This window comes from Hylobates moloch, unplaced genomic scaffold (assembly GCF_009828535.3).
Source record: "Hylobates moloch isolate HMO894 unplaced genomic scaffold, HMol_V3 SCAFFOLD_15, whole genome shotgun sequence".
Taxonomy (NCBI): Eukaryota; Metazoa; Chordata; class Mammalia; order Primates; family Hylobatidae; genus Hylobates; species Hylobates moloch.
In genome coordinates this window covers 27,372,381-27,393,603 of record NW_026652290.1, presented here as the reverse complement: position 1 = coordinate 27,393,603, position 21,223 = coordinate 27,372,381, and the positions used below count along the sequence as shown (strand labels likewise).

Sequence of the window (21,223 nt, the reverse complement as noted above, 5' to 3'; positions counted from 1 at the left end):
TGCAGACTTCAGCTCTGCTTCCCACTGGGCACAGGCCTGTTCAGGACTTGAGCTGTCTTTCCTTTTATGGCCACTTTTTATTTGGGACACATTTCTTAAGCACTCAGCATAGGTGAGGCACTCTGTTTCTAATTTTGGGGATTCAAAGACAAAGCAAGTGTTGATTCTGCCTTCTCTTGTCTCTGGGCTGCCCCTCTGAAGTCCAAAGCGAACTTAAAGAAAAAACAAGAATAGGTTTTTTTGTACCTATTTTTATGCAGGTACCTGGATGCCACACATGCTGCTGGGGTTCTGACCATGCTGTGGCTGTGTCTGACCCTGCCCAGCTGCTTTTGGGGTCCTAAGAGAGGCACTTTAAGGGAAGTGCAGCCTAGTTTCTGCCTCATATCCCTGCCTCCTGCCCTGGTGAACTAGGCTGGCAGTAGAGAGCTCCTTTGAAACCCTAGCAGCCAGCTCTTCCTTGACACCTGCTTGGTGGATCAGCCCAAGGACACGTCTAGACTTTAGGAATAACTCCCAGCATGTCTCCATGCGAGAAGAAGTGAGAACATGAATTCTCCATCCCTCCTCCAAAGAGTCCACCTGCCAGGTAGGGGTAGTTGAGGCAGAGTCTACCCCACTTGCGGGAGAGGAAGAAGGGCAAGGAGACAGGTGGGACTGGGGCCAAGTTGTTATATGGGATCCTCCAAGGAGCTGGGTAAGGTGTTGGGGTCAAGGTGCTCCATGGCCCAGGGACAGAGGAAGTGGGGGCTGCCCTGGACCCTGAGGTGGTTACTGGTGGTGTAGCATCACGTCATACCACGGGCATTAGGGCGCTTCTTCTCTGTCCCTCCTGACACTTTTTGTGCTGTCCTACCTCCCTGAACTCTTCCATGAGGCTCTTCCCTTTGCATTCACAGTCATTTGGAGCTTAAACGGGAGCTTCAGCAAGAGCTGCAGAATCATAAAATGAGGAATCCTAACAGGAGTGACCTCATTAGCCTCTCAACGCTTAGGTGAGAACTGCAGCTCACAATGGGCTTCTGCTCTTGTGGGTGCTTTGGGCAGGTGAGGTTGTTTATCGCGAGCAGAATACAGGCAGGTGGGTTGCTGCTGCCTGACTTTCGGGGAAAGGACAGCTCTGGGATGCTCTGTGCTCTCTGGGGCTTCAGTGCTGTCTGAAGAGGCTGCTGATGGTTGTTGACACAACCCAGGCCCAGAAATGATTTTGAAATGCTGTAGAGCAGGGGTCCCCTATCCCCAGGGCACAGACAGGTATTGAAGCTTCATTGGTATTTACAGCTGCTCCCCAGCCATTCCCTATTGCTCGCATTACTGCCTGAGCTCCTCCTCCTGTCAGATCAGTGGCAGCATTAGATTCTCATAGGAGTGTGAAGCCTATTGTGAACCGTGCATGTGAGATCTAGGTTGTGTGCTCCTTATGAAAATCTGATGCCTGATGATCTGTCACCGTGCCCCATCATTCCCAGATGGGACTGTCCAGTTGCAGGAAAACAAGCTCACGGCTCCCACGGACTCTACATTACAGAGAGTTGTAGAATTATTTTATTAGATATTACAAAGTAATAATAATAGAAATAAAGTGCACAATAAATGTCATGTGCTTGAATCATCCCGAAACCCTCCCCCAACAGCACCCCTCACCTGGTCTGTGGAAAAACTGTCTTCCACAAAACTGTACCTGGTGCCAAAAAGGCTGGGGACTGCTGCTGCAGGGTAAAGCCCTATTGGATGGCCCTGTAAATCGATCGCCAGGCTGATGGAAAGTGTTTGCAGATGTCTGAGGCATCTTGTGACTGAATCCAAGCTCAAGGGCTTGATACCTGCCTGAGCACCTCCCCACTGCTCCCACCTCCTTTTCTGGATCCAGGACTTTCAAGATCCTGTCAACTCCTCACATTCCCACCCAGCCCTGGCTCTGCTTCTCGAATGTGGCCTACATCTGGCTTCTGCCAGTGGGTGATCTGGAGATGACCCCACACACCTTCTCCACCTCTCCAACAGCTCCCAACCCTGACTCTGCTGTTGCTGTGACAGTTCAGAAAGCAGGCGCCATTGCTTACAAGGCAGAGAGAAGAAACTGTGGATGAAAGAGAGAAGGAAATAAGCAGAGAAAAGGAGGCTTAGGAAATGGATTCTAACAGCACAAGACTGGAGCTTTCTTCTTGCTTTTCTGGTCCTCTCCCTAGGAGATGATGTAGAAATCACTGTTAAATAACTGCAGTGGACATGAGGGTTTGTATTAGTTTGCTAGGGCTGCCGTAAACCAAGTACCACCAACTGGGTGGCTTAAACAACAGAAAATGTCTGCCTCACGATTCTAGAGGCTAGAAGTCTGAGAATTTTAGTGTCGGCAAGGCTGGTTTCTTCCAAGGCCTCTCTCCTTGACTTGCACATGGCTGTCTTCTCCTTGTGTCTTCACGTCTTCGTCCATCTGTCTGTCTGTGACCTAGTCTCCTCTTCTTATATGGACACTGGTCATACTGGATTATGGCCGACCCTTTTAACTTAAAGGCTCTATCTCCAAATAGTCATTTTCAGAGGTATGGGGGGGATAGGTGGTTAGCACTTTGACATATGAATTTAAGGGGTACACAGTTCAGCCCATAACACAGACCCAGGGTAAAGTTCATGGCAGGTGCTTGCATTGTGGCTAATTCTCTTATAGCAAAGGTCACTTAAGCACAGGAGTTCGAGACCAGCCTGGACAACATAGTGAGACCCCCCCATCTCTCCAAAAAATAAATGAGACCGAGCCATGAGCCAGATAGGCCATTTGGACTGCCAGTTTCCTACCTGTGATGTAGAATGTTCAGGCTAAACCAGTGGTTCTCAAAGTGTGTCCCTGGACTGGCAGCATCAGCATCACCTGGAACTTATTAGTAGTGCAAAATTTGGGACCCCCATCCCAGACCTCCTGAACTGGAAACTCTGGGGGTGGGGCCAGCCATCTTTGCTCTAACCAGCCCTCTGGGTGTTTCTGATGCACATGGAAGTTGGAGAACTGCTGGGTCCTATTCTTGGTCCCTGCTCCAGTCCTGTTCTTGTATTGCCACAGTGCGTTACCTCAAGTTGCAGGACTCAGAAGACCCTCTTTTCTCCTGAACTCATAGTGTCTGCTGTCCATATCACCAATGAGAAGTTTCTCATTTACTTCCATGCGGTGGCTGTTGAATTATCAGGCTTATGGTTATTTAATTCTTTTGTTGGTGAATAACTTTCCAGATGTTTATTTTGTCTCCTGGCCTGGCACAGAAACTTCTAGAGAGCAAGGATCTTGATTTACCCCTCCCTTTTTTTGGTATGGGTCTAGCATCGGGCCTTGCACATGTGGGTGTTTACTAATTGCTGGGTGCAAGTGGAGGGAGGTAGTTTTCTGATAGCTCAATCTGGCCATACTGTATTAAACGACCAAACTACAGCATTTACTCTTTGCTGGCTGTTTCCATCTTTACCCTGACTTTTTCTCTTCTGTTGATCTTCCCAGAATTATTTCCTTCCTGCCACCAGGGCAGAGATGCTGCTTACACAATAATGTTAGTGTGCCATTTTCCTGGGGAGTAACTTCCAAACAATAAAAAAGTGAAAGTTAAACATACCCCGAGGGCAGTAGTGGGTGTGTGGCTCATGGGCTGTGGGGGCAGAGACCTTCCTTCCCTTGCGAGGGGTAGTTTTTGAATCTATGATGCAGGTTTTTAAAAATTTTTTTATTTCTGTAGAGATGGGGTCTTGCTATGTTGCTTGGCTGGCCTCAAACTCCTGGCCTCTAAAGATCCTCCCACCTCCGCCTCCCAAAGCATGGGGATTACAGGTGTGGACCACCGTGCACGGACAAATGGGAATCAACCACCCCATGGTTCCACTGGAGTTTGAACCCAGGACCTTCAGTGTGTAAAGCAGACATAATAACTGTTACACTATGAAACCATGTGTGGTGCAGCTTTATAGATTCTCTCCAAACCAGTCCTGAACTTCAGGGAGCCTCATATTGATTGAAGAGCCTGAAAATGAAGGCTGCTGGCCCTTGGTTGCTGGGAGCAGAAGTGACAGACAACTCTGCGGTGGGGTGGATTTTGGGCACAGCCTATCCTCATGAACCCAGTTTTTCTCCCTTCCTCCTTCCCTGGGGCCATCATGGTAGAATAACTGCCTAAGAATGTGATTGATGAGGAAAAGGTATACAAACTTTATTTTCTAAATGTTATCCAGATTAATGAACATACTGGAATTTGAGCTGGATTTTCAAGGGAAGGCTAGCATTTAGTCAGGTAGGAAAAACAGACAGCTATTCTGAATGGGCCAAAAACACAGGCAAATCTGGGAAAATTTGTGCTGTGCTGGCCACAGGGTGGCAGGCTGTGTTGGCTATATGAGCATTTGTGTAGGGGTCTGGTGGGAGATGATGTTGGAGGGAGCTAGAGTGTGGGGCTGGGAAACCCAGGTGTGTTCTATGCACAGAAGGGCTATACAGAAGCTGTTTTTAGTGGGGAGGGAGAGGCTGGACATGGTTACTCAAGCCTTTAATCCTAGCACTTTGGGAGGCTGAGGCAGGAGGATTGCTTGAGGCCGGCTGGCAGTTCAAGACCAGCCTGGGTAACATAACAAGACCCTGTCTCTACAAAAAGTGAAACATTAGCTGGGCATGGTGGTGAGCGCCTGTAGTCCTAGCTACTCAGGAGGCTAAGGCAGGAAGATCACTTGGGCCCACAAGTTTGAGGCTACAATGAGCTATGATTGTGCCATTGCATTCTGGCCTGGGTGACAGAGCAAGACTCTGTCTCTAACAAAATAGAAAATAAAGTGGAGGGAGGGATAACACACAGCAGTGCTGCAGGACAAGGCATTTGACTGCTGAGTGTGGCTGGGTAGGGGGAGACACCCATCTACCCGGCAGTGGTGTTGGAGGTTGCCTCTTTGCTGGGACCCCAGGCCGTCAGAAGGAAGACATCGGGAGTCTGGGAACCGAGACAGCTGGGGAGTGAGATATTTGACTTTTATTGAGTTGCTTTTTGTGTGGACTTGATAGTGATTGTCATGTAGTTTGTTGTACAAGGGAAAATCTGACATGGATGCTGATCACGGATATTGCAGAAAATTAAGAGAAATGCCAGGGACTCTGTGGAACTGATATAGTTGATAATCATTCAGATGAACTGCTTAGCATTCATGCCTAACTGGCCCCAGGCACAAGTTCATATGCGGTTAAGGGTGGGTTATTAGCTTTATTGTGCTTTTGATTTGGTTCTTCATATGATTCTTCATAGTTTGTTGACATAGTCTTGAAGCTGGGTTGTCTTGTCACAACTTTATAAAATGTAAAGGAAACTTACCTACCAAGCAGTAAAAGTTACAAGAATGGAGATCTTCTGAGACAGTCAGGAAGTGCTTGGTAGAGGCTGGACATTTACTAGGCCTTGGAGATGGAGAAATTAGTATTTATTCCTATTGTTGCCCCAGCATTGCGTGGGATTTGGGGGAAGGAAGTGTATTAGCCTGCTTGGGCTGCTGTAACAGAATACCACAGCCTGGGTGGCTTCGACAACAGAAACTTATGTGTCACAGTTCTGGAGGCTCCAAGTTCAAGATCAGGGCGAATCCTCTCTCCTTGGCTTGCAGATGGTGTCTTCTTGCTGTGACCTCACACGGCCTTTTCTCTGTGTGAGCGTCAGGAGAGACAGCTCAGGCGACTCTTCCTATTTTTACAAGGTCACAGTCCTGTTGGGTCAGGGCCCCACCCTTATGACCTCATTCAACTTTAATTACCCTCTTAAAGGCCCTTTCTCCAAATATGGTGACATGGGGGGTTAGAACTTCGACATGAGCTTTGGCGGGGACACAATTTAGTGCATAACAGGAGAAGATGGATGTGCTCATTTAGCCCTTGGAAGTCAGGGCGGGAGCTGAACTGATTGAAAAGGAGAAAAAATGGTCAGGAGATGTGACCAAAGTGAGCAGGAGGCTTGGGGGGTGTCCAGGAGGCAGCAGGAAGAAAAGAGAGGGAAGGTCCAGCTGGCCGTGTGCATTCTTTCAGGCTGTGTGCCCTCCTGGTGTTCAGGAACCATCATCATTGACAACATGGCACTTCTTCAGATTAAAATGTCACTGAAGATCAGTTTGTCTCATCCTTATGCTTGAGTCCTTTTGTTGAGAACTCAGGTTCAAGTTTTGAGAAGCGCTTCCCCACTGCCTCTGCCAAAAAACAGACCTAGGCATCCAAAGGAGTGTGTGGAAGCTTTAGCTCCCGAGTCTGGCACATCCATTCACATGACAAAAAGAAGCAGGACTTTCATCACCGTCTTGGTTTGAGGGGCCAGTCTAGACTCTTCCAAGGGAATAGTCCCTTTTCAGGTAAGGGAGGAGGTATTTGGAAGAGTGGCTGCGAAGGTAGATAATGAGCCTGAGAAGGACCTCCCCACTGCCTGGAGACCTAGGTGAGGTGGGGAGGCAAGGACCAGACACCCTCAAGGTGTCTTTAAAAAATTATCTGGGTGAATGGTCTGAGGGCAAGGGAGACCCTTCCCCTACTCTTCCAAACTATACTTCAAGGGACTGAATGGCTCTCAAAAGTGAACTAAGATAAAAAGAAGACACAACAACCCCATGCTCCAGAAGGTGAGGCCTGCGCTTGAACAGATGCGAGGCCTTTTGTTTGAGTGCGGGGAGGCTAGTGGGGTGGTGCGGGCCACTGTGAGCCGCGTAATGGGCGGTGCCTTTCATATGCAGAGCAGGCCTTTGATCTGAGGGGGTTGAAAGTGCTGGAAAGAGGAGAGGCTCGCTGGGGGGCCTTTGTTTTTGACAAAAAAGACATCTGCCGGACTCGAACCCCCTCACCCACCCCCTCAACCCCTGGGCTAACGCAACAATGCCCCAACTGGGACCTGGGTCTCCCCACAGCTGAAGAAGTCTCAGGAAAGAGAAAAAGCCCTGCTGCAAATGTGGACAGGAGCTTAATCAATTCTTTCCACAGCTCAGAAAGAAAGGGAGAGAGAAGAAGGGCTGTGGGGAGGCAAGGGGAGAGTGGAAAGGGGGACGTGGGGGCTAGGGGGCAAGGAAGGGTGGAATTTGAACCCTGAAGTAAACTGTCTGGTGATAAGCCTGTAAAGTATTCTCCAGTGAGCACAACTTTCAGAAGGCAGTGCAGGTGGGGTGAATATGTGTCATTGGAGGGAGGGAGAAGGGGATTCAGCTGATGATAAGCCATGACTATGGTTAGACTGATAATCATTTTTTTTTTTTTTTAAAGAGAGTATAATGTACGGCAGGCACTAATGTGAAAGTAGCAATCTGGGTATCTTACTTACTGTGTTTTCCAAGGGGAAAATTAAGTCCCTTTAGTTTTTGCACCATAGGAAATGCCATATCAGGGGTGTTTTATCTTAGTTGTAATATTTCCAGTAGTTCTTTTCTTGTGGTCTCTTGTCTCTTGCCCTTCTTGAAATCTAAACGAATGCAAATTAAAAGAGATTTGAAATGAGGCAATTGGTATTTGGCCTATAAAGATGAGTATTTTCTGCTTGTGGACAATTTTAAAGTCCATTCTGTGGGGTAGATGTACTCTTTGAATGTAAAGCTGATGATTCAGCCAGTGCCATATCATCGAGTCAGGTGTCCACTCAGGTGTAGCTGGCATGGCTTGGGGAGGCAGGGGGCACGTGGAATCATGTCCTACATAGGGCTGTCCCTTCAGAGGCTGTGGTTTGGGTAGGGGTTGATAGAGGAAGGGCACAGTGATTTGACACCTTTGGCACACCCAGTAGGAGAGAAAGGTCTGTAATCAGAGGATGGTTTTGTGGAGCTTTTCCCCAGAGGTGGAAATTGACCTGACACCATGATCTCTGGGGGGGCAAGAGGCATTAGTTAACAGGACAGGGAGGGTGAATTTGAGGCTGTCTGTGCATCTTACCTGGTGGTGCTGTCATAACCAGGCCAGGGCATTCAGGAGAAGTAGGTGTATTGCCTCTCCTTGCCTTAGGGTTGCATGGGTCTGGGCAGTCAGGCAGGTCTTGCCTGAGGAGAGGTTGGCTTTAGAGGCCCGGGAGGCACCAAGGCCAGTCTTGCTGCCTATTGCCCTGTTCTTCTGTGCAGTCTCTCAGGGGAAAGAGTATGAACTTTGGGGACCATGGATCTGGGTTTGAATCCTGGCTCCCCCATTTCCTAGTATTGTGACCGTGGGTGAGATATCGAACCTTTCTGAGTCTGTTTTCTTATTTGTAAAAGGGGTATGATGAAACAAACATTGTCAGTTTGTAGTGAAGAATAAACAGAGAACCTTTGTAAAGTGCCCAGTGCATAATGTTTTGGTAAGTTTGCTGTTGCTTTTGCTCCTACCACTGTAAGTGGTTGGGCTTACTTGTATCTAGCCTGTACAGTTGTCCCTCAGTATCCATGGGGGATTGGTTCTAAGACCCACTTGGATACCAAAATTCAAGGATGCTCAAGTTCCTGCTATAAAATGGCAAGTTGCATTTGGATGTAACCTACGCACACCCTCCCAAATACTTTGTCATCTCTGTGTTACTTACAATACATAATACAATGTTTATGCAATGTAAATAGTTGTTATACTGTGTTTTTGTTTTTAAAAATAGTATTATTTTTATTTTTTCAAATATAAATAATATATATTTATATATAATATATGAAATATAAATAATATATATTTATATATAATAGATGAAATATAAATAATATATATAATAGATGAAATATAAATAATATATATATCATAGATGAAATATAAATAATATATATTTATATATCATAGATGAAATATAAATAATATATATTTATATATCATAGATGAAATATAAATAAATAAATATTTTTTGAGATGGAGTCTTGTTCTGTGCCCAGGCTGGAGTGCAGTGGGGCCATCTCTGCTCACCACAACCTCTGCCTCCTGGGTTCAAGTGATTCTTCTGCCTCAGCCTCCCAAGTAGCTGGGACCACAGGTGTGCGCCACCATGCCTAGCTAATTTTTGTATTTTTAGTAGAGATGGGGTTTCACCATATTGGCCAGGCTGGTCTCGAACTCCTGACCTTGTGTGCCTTGGCCTCCCAAAGTGCTGGGATTACAGGTGTGAGCCACTGCACCCATCAAGGCTGGAAATCTTAAATTGAGGTATTGGCCAGTCAGTGTTCTCCTGAAGGACCTAGAGGAGAATCCCCCCTTCCAGCTTCCGGTGGTTGACACCTATCCTTGGTGTTTCTTGTCTTGTAGGAGCCTCACTCCAGTCTCTGCCTGATATGGTTTGGCTGTGTCCCCACCCAAATCTTATACTGAGCTGTAGTTTCCATAATCCCCATGTGTCATGGGAGGGACAAGGTGGGAGGTAATTGAATCATGGGGGTGGTTACCTCCATGCTTTTCTCCTGATAGTGAGTTCTCAGGAGATCTGAGATAGTCTTATAAGGGGCTTTTCCCCCTTTTGCTCGGCACTTCTCCTTCCTGCTTTTATGTGACGAAGGACATGTTTGCTTCCTTTTCTGCCATGGTTGTAAGTTTCCTGAGGCCTCCCCAGCCCTTCAAAACCGTGAGTCAATTAAACCTTCCTCCTTTATAAATTACCCAGTCTCGGGTATGTCTTTATTAGCAGCCTGAGAATGGACTAACACACTGCCTCTGGCATCACATGGTGTTCTCGGTGGGTGTTTCTGCATGGTCTTCCCCCTGTGGGTGCCTGTCTTTCTGTATCTAAATTTCCCTTTTTTATAAGGACACAGTCATATTGGATTAGAACCCACCGTAATGATCTTAACTTAAATATATCTGCAAGAGCTTGTTTCCAAATAAGTTCACATTCATAGGTCCTGGGGGTTAGGATGAACATATCTTTTGGATGGGGGGAAAAATTTAACCCATAACACCCTCTTTTGCCCTCTCTAGTGGTTCCACAGCTGGTTAAGGAGATGATTTTCGGATTGACCTGTCTTCTGTGTCCTGCAGTGACCTTTACCCTCCTGGGCTAATGGAAACTTCTCCTATTGGGGATCTATTCTTCTTTTTCCTTATTTCCTTCTGGGCTTGCCATTGGCCCAGGAGGCTCTGGCTTCCATCTAATTCACTCAGGGAGCTTTCACTCTGCACAATGGAGATGAAGGTCTCATCACTGGGCCTTTGGCTGCTCCTACATTGGGCATATGGGTCATCTTTGCAGTTGTCACATTCCTGCTGCCCTCTGGGGAAAGCCTGGTGGCTCCTGCTGAGGTGCTGGAACCACCTCCAAGTACAAGCTGCAACACCCTCTTCCACCCTGCCAAAAGCCCCTGAGGACATATTGGCCCTGCTTCTGATAGCCAAGCTAGCAACTCCTGCCACCTCATGGTCATTCTGGCCACCCCTCCCCCCAGCCCATGGTCATTTTGGCCATCCTCCCTCAACTCTGTGGTCATTCTGGCAACCCCTTCCTCAACCCCATGGTCATGCTGGCATTCCTCCCCTACCCCATGGTCATTCTGGCAACCATCCCCCACTGCATGGTCATGCTGGTTGTGCTTCTTCCTGGACCCTTGGTGGCTACTCCTGTCCTTGCTGCATTGGTCTGTCCTGGGTCTGCAGACGTGGTTGCTGCTACACTAAGGACACTTTGCCAGGCTTCACAGGTTTATGACTGTAGAAGAGTATGTGCTGGGGTAGCTATACTGGCCGTTCCATGAATAGAGTTTGTGTGTGGAGGTTACATTGGTGTCCCTCCCCACAACATAACCAGAGGAGATGACTCAGACATCTCAGGGACCACGTGGAGCCTCCTGATGCCAACCTGATCCTGACCCTCTTCTCTATGGAGCTCCACAGACTATGCCAAGGGGAGGAGAATCAAGCAAGGCAGAGAGGTCAGGATAGAGACCAGAGAGCTCTGCTCCCATTGCTTCTTGAGATGGAGCAAATTAAGGGCTTATAAGTGTAATTACATTTGAGGTCATCAAATCCAATCTTCCATTCGATGTAGGAATCCCATTTATGGTCATTTCAATTTTGACTGAACAGCCCCAGTGCCAGCGGAGCACCATTACAGTTCCCCAGGGAACCTCGTTGTACATGTGTATATTACATACTTGTGCTGGCATTTCTATGGGGGAGAGATTCCTAGAAGTAGGACATGTACATTTTCCATTTTGACAGCTACTACTAACAAATTATGCATGTGTGCAAACACACAATGTACTGATATATATAAATGAGTACATGGCAGTCATGGACAGGGAACTCAAAAAGAAAAGACTTTCTAATAATTAAAAATGTCTTACAAGACATTTTACAAGTGAGTGACTTGAGATGGTAAGTGTTCAAAAAGAAGAGCTTGGATGGTTGGGATGCCATAGAGGGGATTAAGCATTGGGTAAGAGATTAGAACAGCTGACATCTAAGGTCTTAAATTCAGCCTTCTGGTACACTCTAAAAAAGCACTGAGACTCTCACCAAGGTAACGTCACCCACTGGTGGCTCATTTTTTTCTGGGTCCTTCCAAATGCAATGCCTCTTTCAGGTGAGCCTCAGAGAACAACAGCTGTGTATGACCCTGAGCCCATCTCCTCGAGTGTTTGCAGAGACTTAGACTGGGCTGTGCTTGTCCTCTGCCATAGATACAGACGTCCATTGTATCCCTAGTTGGGATGGCCTGCTGGGACCCTCCACTGGTGGCCTCCAATGATAAAGAGTTTTTCTCAGTAAATAAGGCCTTTCTGTGTATCTGAAGCAGACACCTTTGCAGGTAGCAAGAATGGCAAGTAGCAAGCTTTAAGCATAGCTACTGTTTCTTATAGCCCAGGACAGAAATCTTTATAGACTTCTAGGGAAGTAGCCTGGTTAGTGCTAAGGTCTTGGAGGTCTCTGGCTTCTTCCCCTAATGGCCTGGCCACATCCAGCAGGCTATTCACAGCCTGTGGCTGGTCAGGCCAGCAGCATGATGTTAGGTGGTGGAGGAAGGGGCTGGTGGAAGCCATGGCCACTGTTACCATTTGGATGCAGTTCTGCACATCAATCACTTCTCTTTTGCTAATCAGGATAATGTTGCTCTCAAACACTCTCCTCCCTTGGATCATTGTTGCTGAAGTCCCCCCATGGAGGGGTTGAGAATGCCTACTGCTTGGCCATTGGGAGCCGGTAATACAGTAACATAGATTCACCGCTCATGGCGCCACCTGTTTTTTGATGAAGGGAGGGACAAACTATAGTTCTAGGGCAAGGGAGTGACTCAGACAGCTCATCTCTCTCTGGGGCCTCCACCTTGACCCCAAACTCCTATTGAGTGTTTGCGTTTATCCTCTACTGCCCTCTGTGACCGGTTGCTGTCACACGCCCATTGGTTCTTGCCCCCTCTCCAACCCACGAGCTACTCTGTCAGGGTAGGGCCACCACCCTCTTCTTCCCCAAATGCAGTCCAACCTCCGAGAGGACAGGCGGACTCTGTGGGGGTGGAGGAAGGGTGAGGAATACCATTATTATTATTGTGGTGATTATTATAATTGTAAACCCCTCTTGCTAACAGCTTTGAGTACTTTGCTGTCCCTCTCCTGGATGCTCAGAGTTCGAATATTCCACCACACTGCCCTTTGTCCTTTTTTTCCCAGGGGATCATGCTTTTCCCCCAGGTGCTGTTAAAAGATTGACAGTGAGTGACAAGGACCTAGGTGAAGGCATTTGCTACCTGGCACTTTTTGGTCAAGTGAACCCATCGGAAGTACATCAGTGTGAATAGCTTGGCAAGATGGCATTAGAGAGGAAATCTCCTTGGAACATTCCGCCAACTGGACTTGGAAACTTAAAATGTGAATTTCTTTTGAAATAATGTTTTAAGGGGTGATTTCTAGGCTAGTCCATAGAAAGGCTTATGTTTCTATGGAAAAACCATAGAAAACACTATGACTGGCAGAAGTATGCCGGCCCATTCTGCCAACACCCCAACAGCCCACATCCCTCCTGGCGAGAGTGAGTCAGACTCTAAAAGCTATGGTGCAGGGAATTGGCATTCAGGTACCTGTTGGCGACTTGAGCCAGCAATTGATTGCAGTGCAGCAAGACCAGCACCTCTCTAAGGCATTTTTTTATTTGCAAGAGTTGGACGTGTCAGGCCTGTTCATTTCTTCAGGTTCTTGAGGCTCTAACTCTGACCAAAGTCCTGTCTGTGGTTTCCAGCCTTGCCTGTGTATTGCAGTCACCTGGGGGTGGAGGTAGGTGGAGATTCATGAGAGCATAGCTGTGATTACAGAAGATGCCCATCTGGTGTACCAGCTGGTGTACAAAAGAGCTGGTGTACAAGCTTGGCTTGGTTTATATGCAGCAATTACTCAGCATGGAGCAGCCCTGGATGCACGATGTAAGCTGGTGCCTAAGATGAAGGGAAATAAGCAAGCTTATGGGTGGGTAGATCATGCCAAGGTTTATGTCAACAATGAAGTGGTGGAGAATGAGTTGCAAGCTGTAGTTTGGGAAATACTGGCTTTGAAGGTCTCAGGGAAAATCAAATCATCTGGGTGTCTGGAAGAGGAGGCTGGTCTGAGATCTGGGAGAAATGAGCCCTGAATCCTTACAGGATTGTCTGAAATACTGAGCTGTAGAATTCTGCTTGGGTTTCTCCTTGGAGTCAGCCAGGGGCAGCCTGAGCCCAGAGCAGAGGTCCCAGGACGGCTTTGGGTTGGGACAGTAGGGGATACATCTGGGGGTCTGCAGCAAGGGGCTTCTGCACCGAAACTGCTTTTTCACTTAAAAGACTGCAGGGAACCTTGATTTTGTCCCTTTTGGTAGTCAGAAATTTTCCTTCTCCATTTCTGTGATTTGCCTCAGTCACTGATGTTAGTCTATGGCTAGGATAGCTCGGGCTGCATTTCCTTCAGAAACAGTGAAGGCTACCTATTCACCAGACTTAGGCTTTTTATTTCCTGCTTGTTTTATCTTACATTATAATATATAGTTTCAGGACCAGGCAGTGGCTTATACCTGTAATCGCAGCACTTTGGGAGGCTGAGGTGGGTGGATCACTTGAGGCCAGGAGTTCAAGACCAGCCTCGCTAATTTGGCGAAACTCCATCTCTACAGAATTACAAAAATAGCTGGGCATGGTGGCGGGTGCCTGTAATCCCAGTTACTCGGGTGGCTGAGGCACAAGAATCGCTTGAATCTGGGAGGTAGAGGTTGCAGTGAGCCGAGACTGTGCCATTGCACTCCAGCCTAGGTGACAGAGCAAGACTCCATCTCTTTCTCTCTCTCTCTCTATATATATGTAATATATATAAAAATATATAATATATAATATAAATTATATATGTAAAATATAATATAAATTATATATATAAAATATATTTTCAGTATTTGTTCATGGAAAGCCTTTTATTGACTAAAGCCTTTGATTTTTATTGGCCAAAGCAGCAAAATGAAAGTGGAGACTATCATCTATCTATCTATCTATCTATCTATCTATCATCTATCTATCTATCTATCTATCTAATCTATCATCTATCTATCTATATCTATCATCTATCTATCTATCATCTATCTATCTACCTATCTATGTATCTATCGTTTTTATGTGCAGACAGCATCCATGGAAAGAGATACAATGTGTTGGCAGCAGTGGTTGCTTTTAGGAAGCGTGATTGGGGAACGGGAATTGGAAAGCGATCTATTTCTTTATGCTGTTTAAAATTTTTACCATATGCATACTGTTAGAAAAAAAGGAACGCTGAGATCGACATGTGTTATGTGTTGAATTATGTCTTCATCCCCAAATTCTTACATTGTAGTCCCAATCCCAAGTATCTCAGATTGTGACTATATTTGGAAACAGGGTCTTTGCAGGTGAGGAAGTTAAGATGAGGTCATTAGGGTGGGCCCTACTCAAAAATGACTGTTCTTATAAAAAAGGGAAATTTAGACACAGAGCTAGATACACATGTGGGAAGAACACTATGTAGATCGGAATTATGTAGCCACAAGCCAAGGAACCACCAGAAGCTAGGAGAGAGGCCTGGAATAGATCCTTTCCCAACTTCTTCAGAGGGAGCATGACCTTGTCAACACCTTGGTTGCACACTTCTAGCATCCGGAATGGTGAGGCAATACAATTCTGTTGTTTAAGCTACTCAATTTGTGGTATTTTGTTATGGCAGCCCTAGGAACCTAACACAACACATGAAAAACATTAGCAGAAACTGTAAAGGAAGGATTTGAATGGAGAAAGGGAGGCACAGTGTGAGGCAGTGAGCACTGGCCGGGTGGACCCATTCAGGACCCTTGTTCCTGCTGCTTTGCTCTTCTCCCCTCCTGGCCACTGTCCCCAGCTCCTGGCTGAGCATGCTGCTCATGGCACCTGGCCTTTTTGGATCTCCAGGAACAACAGTCCTTGTACCCCAGGTGTGTTCAGCTGATTCATGTGAGGTGACTTGATCAGTGACAATGCCCCATTCAGGATGGCCCTCCTGGAAGATGCCCTGGGGTCAACTTAACTGGTGGAGTTTCTGAGCAATTCTCTTATCCACAAGCCACATCCTGAAACCCCAAATTTGTCAGACTGGTTCAGACTTCTCCAAGCACAGCAAGGAGAGTAAATTATGTAAGGATGACTGACAGTCATTAGTCCTATCAGAGAGGGGTCCTTCAGTGATGCCACAGTAGTTTATGAGGATGCCATATCTGGGCCTCAGTGGTTTGAATGGGAGTGAGTTTAGGGTTGTGCATTGCTCCTGTGGTGCCCATGGAGAGTTCCCTTGGAGCACCATCCTGCCCTGGACTTGGCTCCTCACTGGAGAGGGAGTTACCTCCTCTAGCTCCACAGATGGCTACCCATGGCCTGACCAAAGGTTCACTCCAAGGGAGGCACCTTCAGCAGGGCCCTGCCCCTGCCCAGCTTCCCTCCAGGGCAGCCTGAGGCATGGACTGCTAGGTCTGGGCAGCGCAGGTGATAAAGGGCTGCCATCTGGAGTGGGACAGCTGGATAGCAGTGACCTGCCTCCCTGGTTTGTGGTGGTAGTGTGCGAATAGGCACCTTGAGTCATCAGGGGAGTATTCTGGCTCCAAGGAAACCCTGTAAGGACCCTTTGATCCCACTCAGAGACTGTTTCTTCAGGAATCTGTCTTGGGTCTTTCTCCAAGGAGTCTGTTTCAGTGAGTGCTTTCCCTTGCTTAACATAAACAGTGCCCCAGAGACTTCCCCACATCTCAGCTAAGCCAGCGAAGGAGGGGTTTGGGGTAGGCTGCCTTGTCTGATGACCCCAGGCCAAGCTGTCTTTGAGGCTCATCATGGAACCTTCCTCTGACTTTCATTGACTGCGTCTCTTTGGACATACAGCGACCACTGTGTTTGGTGTTTGGCACCTGCCGGTGAGCACAGTGGGGGAAGGATCCTTGCTCTTCTCAGCTAAGGAAATCCAGCCCCTCCTACCTCATCACTTAGCTGGTCTCTCGAGGCACTGTATCTCTTGATCTTTTAGGTCAATGGCTTATCTTGTGCTGGGTTTTAATCTGTGAGAAGCCTAAGGTCTTTCATAAGTAGTTGGGGTATAAATAAGCACACATGAAAGCCATGCTTCCCCCGGGTTGTTATTCGGATCATTGCAGCAGCTCTGAAAGGAAAGCCATGTGGTGATTACAGGAAATCATGCTAGAGATTTAAAAAGTACATTTCTGTGGTTTTTAGCAACAAAAGAAAGATTCAGCACCAACTCTGATGCACAGCCCACTGTTTAAACTTCCTTAAAAGAAGAGTGTTTATAGTATGGCCTCCTCACCATAGTGCTGGGTGACACGAGGTGACCTCCCTCCTCTCCAGGAAAAATAGAAAGCAATGACACTGGGATGATCAAGGGTTTTGATTTGCTTGTGTATGTGCTGTCCTGGCAAGCCTGAAATCAGAGAGTTTAACTTTGGGCCTCTGCATTTCACTCTCCTCCCAGGAGCTTCTATGATACACCAGACCTCCTTTCCAACCTTCTTTCCAAGATTTTTCTTGAAAAACACCCCCTTTTTCAGGTAAAATGAAAGCTCCATTAAAGGCAAGGATCTTGTCTTGTTCATGACTGTATCTTCAGTGCTTGGAAGAGTAGGCATATAATCACTATTTATTGACTGAATTAAAGAATAGAAGAAGGGATGAATGAACAAAATTTAGGATCATTTAGTACTGTGACTTGCCTTGATTCTGTCCTTGATTAGTTGACGCAGAATGAACTCTTATGATACCCTTCATCATCCCTTATGCCCTTCCATTCTTGATGTTCAGTCTATCAACCACTCAGTTTCCAGAATCCTAGAGTAACTCAGGATCACAGTTGGCATTTTGCTACCCTTCTTCCCACCCTCTTATCTCCCCCAACTTTGCCATTCCCAGGCCTTCTGGTCCTTGAGGACCACGGGGCCAGAAACCTGTCACTGATGAACACCATTAGCCAGGTCACTGTCCTAATGTCCCATCTTCCACCAGGGATTGTGTATAATTCTCAGTAGGGGAGTATCTGATATCTTAAATCATTATAATGCACAAAACTCTCCAGTAGTCATTTCATTTATTTATTTTTTGAGAAGGAATCTTGCTCTGTTGCCCAGGCTGGAGTGCAGTGGCACAATCTCAGCTCACTGCAACCTCCGCCTCCCAGGTTAGAAGTGATTCTCATACTTCAGCTTCCCAAGTAGCTGGGATTACAGGCACCTGCCACCATGCCTGGCTAATTTTTGTATTTTTAGTAGAGACACGGTTTTACCATGTTGGCCAGGCTGGTCTTGAACTCCTGACCTCAAGGGATCCACCTGCATCGGCCTCCCAAAGTGCTGGGATCACAGGTGTGAGCCACCACACATGGCCTAAAGTTCTTATTTAATCTGTGATGTGGCCCATACACAGTCTGCCCCAGTTTGCAGACTGACGTGTCTGTTACAATGGGTAACTCAATCTTCTCCAAATACCAAGAAAACCTTAAGAAAGAAAACCATTTCAAAATTAATGGACACTCTTCGAGGAAGGTATTTAAGCACCAGGTAACCTGGGCTTGTGCTCAATGCCTTTAAGAGAATAGCAAAGCTCATCAGCAGGTATTTGTGAGCCAATCAGACTTTGAGAATTTGGCTTGGATGAGTTAGATGGAGACAGAGTATGTGGACTTTGGCCTGGGGCCGGGCATACCTGATAGGTGTTTCATAATGCCCCTCTCTCTTCCCTCCTAAACCTTTGAAAGTTTGTTCCTCCAGCTAATGTGAAGTCAGTTGGCAATTCCCAGTTGTTGTGGGTAGGCCCTAATTGTATGGCTTTAGAATGCAGGGGCTTATGCCTGTGGAAGGCTGAGTTGTCTCATTTAGATCAGTTTGCAGACATGCGCCTCGGTGTATCTGCTTCTCTGGCAAGGCTGTGATCCCACATGTACCAGTCTGTTCTCACACTGCTAATGAAGACATACCCAAGACTGGGTAATTTGTAAAGGAAAGGGGTTTAATGGACTCACAGTTCCACATGGCTGGGGAGGCCTCACAATCATGGCGGAAGGTGAAGGAGGAGCAAAGGCGTGTCTTACATGGTGGAAGGCAAGAGAGCATGTGTAGGGCAACGCCCCTTTATAAAACCATGAGACTTATTCATTATCACGAGAACAGCATGGGAAAGACCCACCCTCATGATTCAATTACCTCCCACTGGGTCCCTCTCACGACACGTGGGAATTCTAGGCGCCACAATTCAAGATGAGATTTGGGTGGGGACACAGCCAAACCAAATCACTGCATGACCAAGCAGGATTGTTACCTGCTCTGGCTTGTCACCAATAGAGGGGTGGGAAGGATGGGAACACAGTATGGTCTAGAGGGTACCAAGATAGAAGAGGCTATTGTGCAGAACCTTGGGGAGATGCCTTCCAGAGAGACTGGAGGTGCCTCTGCCAGAGAAAAGGAGGAGGTATTGAGAGAAAAGAGGATGGAGGGGTTTTACGGAGAGATCTGTCTCCTTTGGTTAAGGCTGCATCACAGGCACAGGAAATATTAGAGTAACTGAGGGAGGTAACTATGTGGAAGGAGGGATGCTGTGGTTTGAATGTGTCCCCTCCAAAATTCAGATGTTGCTAGTGTGATGGTATTAAACGATGAGGCCTTTAGGAGGTGATTAAGCCATGAGGGCTCCTCTTTATAAGGGCCTTTATGGGATTAAGACTCCTCTTTATAAGGCCTTTATGGGATTAAGGCCCTAATAAAAGAGGTGTCATGCAGCCATTCAGTTAGCTTGCCCTTCTGTCTTCTTCCATGTGAGGATGCAGCAAGAAGGCCCTCACCAGACCAAAGGCCAGTGCCTTGATCTTGGACTTCCCAGCCTCCAGAATGGTGAGAAATATATTTCTGTTCCTTATAAATTACCCAGTCTCAGGCATTTTGTTGTAGCAGCACAAATGGACTGAGACAAGGGGTACGCAGTGGGCCTGTGCCACCTTGGCCCATGGGAGGCAAACCAGGAAGCCTTGTCTCCTCGCCACTCAGATTGAGGAGAATGTGAAAGGAGAAAGGGGTTGGGGCTGTGTAGGGTCATTTACTGACTTGAGACCTCTAATGCGTTGCCTCTGGAGAGTTGAAACATCTTGCTAAAGACCTCATAGTCAGTCTTTGCTGCAACACAGATGGACCAAGCCTGTCTGTATTGCAGCAAAGAGTGAGGAGATATTCCAGCAAAGGCAGCATCCTGTATGCTGATTACTGGGGAAGCATAAGAAAGGGGAGCTGTCAGAGGCTATAGAGCTGCATCTGTACCTGGGGAAAGTGAGAGAGAAAATTCCACGGGTCATAAGTGTTGTCTGGAGCCTCGCAGGGGGTGGCCAGCCCCACTACCCACCTGATGCCAGGAACCCTACCTCCCCACCTCTGATCTAGCCCTCAAGTGCCCAGGAGAATTCCCTGCTTTGTAAAATGAATTCTCCTGGGCACTGGAGAGCTGGGTCAGAGCTGGAGAGGTAGGGTTCCTGGCATCAGGATCTTGAATCTGGATTTTCCCCAAAGATGTTTCAATGAAGCTTTCTCTTGTGATGTATGCCTCAAATATGTTTGGGAAACCTGGCATACTCTGTTCCCCATCAAGGAGACCCATATCACACATTAGTATATCAAAGACTCTGAGAAGTTCTGTAAAATTAAAACCTGTTTAATTTTCTTTAATTAATTAATTAATTTATTTATTTATTTTGAGATGGAGTCTCTCTGTCATCCAGCCTGGAATACAATGGCACAATCTTGGCTTACTGCAACCTCTGCTTCCTGGGTTCAAACGATTCTCCAGCCTTAGCCTCCCGAGTAGCTGGGACTACAGGCACATGCCACCATGCCCAGCTAATTTTTGTATTTTTAGTAGTGACATGGTTTCACCATGTTGGCCAGGCTGGTGTTTAATTTTCTTTAGCTTTCATTTCCCATTTTTTCACATTAACTTCCATTAATATCCCATGGATCTAATGACGCCATTAGCTGGCAATGCTGCACTGATGGTTAGAAAAGATGTGGATAATGTATTGGTTTCTGCCCAGTCCTTTATGTAATTGGAACCCACTTGTAGGTGTGTCTGTGAGTCCCCAGTCCTCTTTCTGCCCCACCTCCTAGCTTCCTCAGTCGTTCCTCACAAGCCAGCTCTTGGGTTCCCTCACCTCTTGGTCACACTCATGGAAGGGTTCCAGGTTGTCTGTGTCCTCCATAAGGAAGTTCCCTAGGTGTGTCTGATTGGGGCTGATTTGGGAAGGACTGTTCTCCTCCTTTTCTTTGGACGCTGTCCAGGGATTTGTGTTCCCTTTTTTAAGTAGCACTATCCACGTCCTTACATAATGAGCACAAAGGTGAAGGTATTTCCAGCCATGGACAAAAGAAATAAGATGGCAGCAAACAGTTGCCTTGTTAGTGAACTTAAAAGAGACCTTTCTTTTAGGTCATCTTTGCTTTGAACCAGACCCTCCTGCAGCAGGAGAGCCTGCGAGCAGGCAGTCTTCAGATCCCCTACACGACGGAGGATCTCATCAAACACTATAACTGCGGGGACCTCAGCTCCTTCATCCTCAGCCATGACAGCTCCCAGGTGAGACCCTTTCCCCCTGCCAAGCTCAGCACACATTTAATTACAGGAATAAAAACATTACGTGGCAACAAGTACATCCTGTGTACAAAGGATTGAGGTCATGAGGTCTCTAGAAATAAAGTGGGCAGATTTAGATGTCATTGAATGAGGCACTACAGCTAATGAAAGCTTTACAAACCTTGTAAGAACAGAGAGGGGCACTGATG

General features: G+C 46.9%; 1 protein-coding gene across 2 annotated transcripts in view; it reads left to right on the top strand.

Moving 5' to 3' along the window:
• Positions 1-21,223, top strand: part of TRABD2A (TraB domain containing 2A) — a 60,135-nt gene that overhangs the window by 17,845 nt on the left and 21,067 nt on the right. Inside the window, exon 3 of one of the 2 annotated variants that reach the window (XM_032177306.2) lies at positions 20,871-21,017. The exons of the other annotated variant lie outside the window; for it this stretch is intronic. Within the exon in view, the coding sequence (XP_032033197.1) occupies positions 20,871-21,017 (147 nt within the window). The remainder of the gene's footprint in view (positions 1-20,870; positions 21,018-21,223) is intronic. 2 annotated transcript variants of the gene reach the window in all.